The sequence below is a fragment of the Eumetopias jubatus genome, unplaced genomic scaffold (assembly GCF_037043125.1).
Source record: "Eumetopias jubatus isolate StellerSeaLion01/CBP00866 unplaced genomic scaffold, mEumJub1_p1.0 scaffold_3, whole genome shotgun sequence".
In the NCBI taxonomy this organism is placed as follows: domain Eukaryota; kingdom Metazoa; phylum Chordata; class Mammalia; order Carnivora; family Otariidae; genus Eumetopias; species Eumetopias jubatus.
This window is the reverse complement of record NW_028274809.1, coordinates 21854595-21861640: the sequence shown is the minus strand read 5'-3', so window position 1 is coordinate 21861640 and position 7046 is coordinate 21854595. Positions and strand designations below refer to the sequence as shown.

Genomic DNA, 7046 nt, shown 5'->3' with positions numbered 1-7046 from the left:
AGAGAGAGAGAGACAGCGAGAGCAGGAACACAAGCAAAGGGAATGGGAGAGGGAGAAGCAAGCTTCCCGCGGAGCAGGGAGCCCGATGCGGGGCTGGATCCCAGGACCCTGGTATCATGACCTGAGCCGAAGGCAGAAGCTTAACGACTGAGCCACCCAGGCGCCCCCACAGGTCCTGTCCCTATGCTTTAATAAATCCACGTTTTTGCACCAAAGACCTCTCAAGAATTCTTTCTTGGACGTGGGCTCTGGATCTCACCTACCTACATTCGAAAACCCCAACCACTTTCTACAACAGTGAGCATGTCAGGCATTTTGATTGATAGCCCCCACCTCTAGAACATCTCCCTAGATTGGCCTTCCAAATTAAATTTCACCTCCTTCCTTCCGAACTAGCGACACTTCAAACTATTGGGAGATCTTTAGCAGGTGTTGTTTTATGCCTCCTGGCCTGTGCATGTCTCATTCCTCTGCAAAGTAAGGAATCAATCCCACTATCCACTGCCTGGAAAACTGTTCTTTCAGCAGTTGGTTCCAATGCCATCGCATCTGTGAAGCCTTTCATTATCTCCCCCTTTTGATTTTAGAGAAGTTATGTGACTTTCTGGATTCATATTCATACTCAAGGAAATCGAAGTCCACAACTCTGACACAAAACGCTGCAGGGGTGACTCTCAACACCAGGAAACGGAAATGAACCTTTCCGTGAAGTCATTCCTCCAAATCCAGGTCTAGAGACCCGAGCAACTCTACAAACCCCTTCGTAGAGCGGAACGCAGGGGCTGCGCATGCTCAGAGCGTCAGCGCACAGTCTCCCCGCCTCTTCCAGGCTCCGTGGGAAGCGGCTCTTTTTACGACACTCTGGCTCAGATTCCGCCGGACCTTCCTAGCGGCGCTCGGGGTTCCCGCCCGGAAGAGGCTGCCGTGGCACCCGCGCACCGGCAACATGGCGCGGTCCGGGAATAAGGTAGAGAGCGTGGGTTTGGGCCTTGCGGGTGCAGGGAATCCGGAGAGGGTGGTTCCGGATCGGGAATCATGGGATCACGGCGGGCCATGGCTGGGTCCCGAGGGCTGGCCGGAGGGATACGGAGAGACCCGCTGGGGATCTGGAGTCCGAATACCTGAATTTGAGCCTCGCCCACTCCCCATTCACTCCGCCTCCTCAGCACTCCCACCCTCTCCACCTCCTCATCCCACCACTTTCTCCACTCCGCCTGCCTCCTTTCTTATTACCCTAGTCCACCCTTCTCTTCCCTTACTTCCTTCACCTCCTCCATTGCTTTTGAGCCTGGATTTTTACAGTCTGTAGGAGAATGAAATTTCGCTTTGATAAACACCTACCCACGGATTTGTAAAACTTCAGAGAGGGACCGTCAGTAAAACATGTATCTTAAAATGTAAAGCGTCATATTACCCCATCATAATCTAATATTTCACATTTATCGAAATCTTACTCTATGAGGCACTGATCTAAACGCTTTATTCCTATCTCATGTAATCTTCACAACAAGCCCATGAGGTGAGAATTATTATCCCCAGTTTACAGTTGAGAAAACTGAGGCATAAAGAAAGTGAAATGATTATCCCAAGGTTATCAAGTCCCTGAGAGGTGGAATTCAGATTTGAACCCAGGCTGCCTGGTTTCAGAGTCATCTGTGTTGCTAGGAACCTATGACCCTCAGTGTCCCAGATTAATAATAGACAATATGATGAATTTTTAAAATGGTTTTTTCAGTGTAGGCAGAGAGTGGTGGTTGTCTCTGAATGATCACTAGAGAGAGGTGTGTTCCAGAGAATTATTTGTTCATCCAAACATCCAAAGGCTAGGCCCTTTAGTAGGCATCTGGTATACAGATAAGCAAGATAGGAGTTTGAGCAACTGATCCGTAGTCCCCACAACTCCCCATTGGGGAATGTTGATTAAAGCGATTATGAACATTTGATGCCACTTACCTTTCTGTTCCTCTGTCAGCTGCTGAAAACATTGCAGCTCTAATGGAGCAGCTGTTTATGGCAGGTGGACTTGCAGCAAAATTCTAACAACCTGTATTGTTTCCTTGTGTATTTTTTTTTTTAAGATTTTATTTATTTATTTGACAGAGAGAGACACAGCAAGAGAGGGAACACAAGCAGGGAGAGTGCGAGAGGGAGAAGCAGGCCTCCCACTGAGAAGGGAGCCCGAGGCAGGGCTTGATCCCAGGACCCCGGGATCACGACCCCCCAGCTGAAGGCAGACACTTAACGACTGAGCCACCCAGGCACCCCCTTGTGTAAATGAAGAGTTGCTATGCTGCTCAGTTTCCCTTTCCTGGTTTTCTTACTATTGCCGGATAGGAACTTGAAGTATCACACAGACCATTCTTCTGCTTCCAGAAAGAAGTCCTATATTGTAAAACCCTTTGATGCCATTTTTTGGATACTTGATTCCTAGTAAAGGACTTTTATTCTTCTAACTTAGAGTTTTCTGGACTAAAAAAAAAAAAAAGTTTTCTGGACCAAAAAGCCTTTATCTTCTAACTTAGAGTTTTCTGGTTTAACAGAGTTTTAAAACCGTTTTCTGGTATATTAGATAAATGGAGTGACATATTTTGGAACTCTTAATTTCAAGATTCTTATGCTCAGGGCATTGAAGCTATGGGGTGTAAATTTTATTGTTTTCAAAGAATTTTGTAGTTTATTATCACCCTTTTTTCAAACGTCCTGTCTTTACTCCATTAATTTCTTAATACTAATGCATTATGTTCAGGGCGCCTGGGTGGCTCCGTTGTTAAGTGTCTGCCTTCGGCTCAGGTCATGATCCCAGGGTCCTGGGATCGAGCCCCGCATCGGGATCCCTGCTCGGCGGGGAACCTGCTTCTCCCTCTCCCACTCCCCCTGCTTGTGTTCCTTCTCTCGCTGTGTCTCTCTGTCAAATAAATAAATAAAATCTTAAAAAAAAAATACTAGTGCATTATGTTCTGTGCTTTGTAAACTAGGGAAAAACTTAACGTCTTTCTTTTCCATCTGTTGCCTGAGATATAACCAAATTTAGAAATCATCTGTAACTTCTCTCATAGGAATGCATCCAGATTTTTCAAACACTTTTTTTTTTAAAGTAGACTCCATGCCCAGCATGGAGCCCAATGTAGGGCTTGAACTCATGAGGCTGAGATCAAGACCTGAGCGAAGACCAAGAGTTGAATGCTTAACTGACTGAGCCACCCAGGCACCCCAGATTTTTCAAACACTTCTAGGGTCAGGAGATCACTGCTTCAGAAAACAGTAGTTCTTTTATTGGTCACTTCTTTTTTTTTTTTTTAAAGATTTTATTTATTTATTTGAGAGAGAGAATGAGAGATAGAGAGCATGAGAGGGGGGAGGGTCAGAGGGAGAAGCAGACTCCCTGCCGAGCAGGGAGTCCGATGTGGGACTCGATCCCGGGACTCCAGGATCATGACCCGAGCCGAAGGCAGTCGCTTAACCAACTGAGCCACCCAGGCGCCCTATTGGTCACTTCTTAATGTTATTTTTCTTCAAACCAATCTTCCTGTAACTTCCATCTGTTGATCCATTCCATCTCTCTCTCTGACCAGTCCTTTTATAACACAGCTGCCAAATAGTTGGAACTATCATGTTCCCCTAAATCTTCTCATCTGCCTCAAATATCTAGTTTTTTTCCAACTGTTCCTCACAACCCATGTTCTGTAGATCTTTCTCTAACCTGCATATTTCATGTTCTCTTGTAATTAGTCTTTCTCATAAGATGTGCACAGAACTGCGCAGTTTGTCACATGTGGTCTGATTAGTACAAAGCACAGGTGAGACTCACTGCCAAAGACCACTGACCTGGAAAAGACCTTGGATCTCATCTAGTCCGACAACTGTTTCCTGCCTAGAATTAACAGCGAGGTTAAGTGACATTCCCAAGGACTCAGAGCTAATTGGTAATAAAGGTGGGACTAGATCTCAGATCTCCAGATTGCTAACCTAGTCTTTTTTCACCATTAGATCTTTGTTTCCGTCCTTGAATTCAATACACTGTTGATACAACCTAAAAACATGAGATAGGTGTGGGGAATGTAGTGCTGTAGCCATGTCATAACTGGTGACACATTATAATCCATACTGAAATCGTGAGTTGCTGTTTGTTCAGGTCTCCTCCGACTCATATTCTTTCGAGTTCTGGATGCCAAACATAGAACTTTGCATGTAACTGTTTTATTTTAGTTTGTTTCCCCTATTTCCTTAGTCCGTCCGTATGGAATTGCTACCTAATGACTAGGTGTCTGTGTGGTTTCCTCTACCAGTAACTCCCCTTATTCACATGTTTGACTCCTGTTCTTTAAGACTCACTCAAACATCACATCCAGAAGCCTTTTCTGCCTCCTTACCCCTCATTTATCCCCTCCACCAGTTTTGGGTAGATGCCCCTCCCATGTACTCTCTCAGTGCCCATGGCACACATCTGTCATGGAATATTGTGCTGTTATTATTTGTTTATGTGTCTTTGTCCCCTACTAGGATAGATTTGGTGTCTTAGTCTTCATTTTAGATCCCCATTTCATGAACTGATTCAAATTGTTGGGGTATATCGTTTTAGTATGTATAGATTGTAGCAGTCACCTGTTGCCACAAAAACGCTTCATAACAAGCTACCCCCAAATCAGAGCCTTACAAAAAAAGCATCTGTTCTCATGCTTGTGGTTCTGCAAAATCAACTGCAGTTTGTTTGATGTATTTTGGGCTCAGCTGCGCTGGACTTAGTTCTGGCCTATAGATTGTTTTTAGGTTTGCTCCCCTTGGGTTTATTCTTGGGCTCAGGCCGAAGAACAGCAGCTTCCCGGAGCATGCTCCTATCCTGGCTTTCTATCTTTCAGAAAATATTAGGACTATTTAAAGTTCCTCTGTAGTAAACATTTATATGTCTTATATACATTCTCTAAGTAGAACACTCCCTCTCCCTCTTAGGGAATGTCCTGCATTCCCTAAGTCTTCTAGAGTATAGGTTCTGTGGGTGAAATAAACATAGGCCATACCTGTTTTCTTTTTTTATGACCATTATCAACTTTTTCTCACTCTGGGACTTTATTTCTAGGCAGCTGTTGTACTGTGTATGGATGTGGGCTCTGCCATGAGTAACTCGCTTCCTGGTGAAGAATCCCCATTTGAACTAGCAAAGAAGGTGATGACCATGTTTGTGCAGCGACAGGTAAGTTTCAGACTGGTCTTGAGCTTATAACTCTTGTTTTAACTGCTTGTTGTCTCCACTTAGTAATGCAAGATACCAGCCTGCTTATGATGTCCAGCCTCAGTATTTTTGGTACTTTATTTTTTTTTTTTTAATTTTTGTTAGAGAGAGATAGAGTACATGAGCAGAGGCAGGGGCAGTGGGAGAGGGAAAGAGAATCCCAAGCCAACTGCATACTGAGCATGGAGCCCAGCATGGGGGCTCGATCCCAGGACCCCGAGATCATGACCTGAATCAAAATCAAGAGTCAGATGCTTAATGAACTGAGCCACCCAGGTGCCTCCAGCCTCAGTATTTTTGGGAATCTGAGGAGTTTTTTAACATATACTTATGTGCAAGTCCAACTACCACTAGAGCCTGACCTTTTTTTCTTCCTTTGTTTTGGCTCCTCCAGTAGAAATTATAGTTTTTATCAGAAACAAGGCAATGTAAAAATGTTTACAAATACAATCTCTAGAGCCAGGTGGCCTGGGTTTGAATCTTTGCTCTGTCATGACTTTTACTAATCTGGTAATCTTAAACAAGTCCTTCAACTACTTTGTGCCTATTCCAGTTACCTTTTGCTGATAACATATTATCCCAAAACTTAATGTCTTAAAGTACTTTTTTTTTTTAATCATCTCTCCTCGTTTTAGGGGATGACTGTGTAGCTCAGTTGGGCTTCTTGTGGTCGCTTGTGCAGGGGCACACACAGATGTTGGCTGGGCTGAATCACCTGAAGTCTAAACTGAGTCGGATGTCTAAGATGGCTCACCCCCATGGCTAGAAGTTAAGCCTCCGGTGGCTGTGAGCTCAGTTGGGACTGTCCATCAGAACCCTTACATGTGGTCTTTCCATGTAGCTTGGGATTCTTAGAGGAGGGCAGCTAGTTCTAAGAAGGAAGGTTCTAAGAGTGGGTATTCTAAGAGACCTGCATGTGGCTTTTTATGACCCAGCTTTAGAAATCCCAGAAAGTCATTTCTGCTCTTAGGAGCCAAGCAGGTCACTAAGACCAGCTCACATTCATAGGGCAGGAATGGGAGGTGGGGGTGAATAAGACTCCCCTGTTGAATTCTGTCCCTTCTACTTGGTATGACTGCTACTTTTCCTAAGCCCATGAACTTCTGCCTCATTCATTGGCAGCTGCTGCCCCTCCTGGACACCTCCATTGTTTCTTCTGGGTGCTGTCCTCTTCACTAGGCACTGTGACATACCCCCGTCATCCTAGATGTTAACAAATTCTAATGACCTGGAGTCCTTGATGTGTCAAGAGAATGCCTCTAACCCCATTCCTGGTTATAGTAGTTTGTGTTATTTGTATTTAAGTAATGCTGCTATGCCTAAATATACAGATTTTTGTTTTTTATTTTATTATTTATTTATTTTTTTAAAAGTAGGCTCCTTGCCCAATGTGGGGTTTGAACTCACGACCTCGGGATGGAGAGTTGCATGTTCTACTGACTGAGCCAACCAGATGCCCCTAGATTTTTTTTTTTTTAAGAGAAGCTGTGCTTCCAGTTTTTCTTTTTGGCTTTGCCTCTTCCTTGGGAGTCTGAATCTGGAAGGCTAGGAGACAGCACCTGGTGCCAGTCTCATGCTGCATTCGAAATTTCCTTCCCTCTCCTGGCTGAGGTTTTATTGTTGAGCAAGATTACCTTGCCTTAAGATGAAGTCTTGTCCAGGACACAGATAGAATTCTAGCTGGGCTGCCCCGTAGTGTGCTGGACATGTTTGAACCTCAACAGCTAGAGTTTTTTCTCCCCATGTGCAGCTGGGAATTGTATCTGGAATTATTAGCACACTGGGAATTTAACAGACCAAACAACAATAAAGAATGACA

General features: G+C 44.4%; 1 protein-coding gene across 2 annotated transcripts in view; it reads left to right on the top strand.

The window, feature by feature from the left end:
• The first annotated feature begins 844 nt into the window (after nt 1–844).
• XRCC5 (X-ray repair cross complementing 5) overlaps nt 845–7046 on the top strand; it is an 88344-nt gene continuing 82142 nt past the window's right edge. The window contains exons 1-2 of one of the 2 annotated variants that reach the window (XM_028112237.2): nt 845–967; nt 5075–5188. In XM_028112237.2, coding sequence (XP_027968038.1) covers nt 947–967; nt 5075–5188 — 135 coding nt within the window. In that variant the 5' untranslated portion in view covers nt 845–946. The remainder of the gene's footprint in view (nt 968–5074; nt 5189–7046) is intronic. The other variant, XM_088021568.1, reaches the window with a different exon arrangement.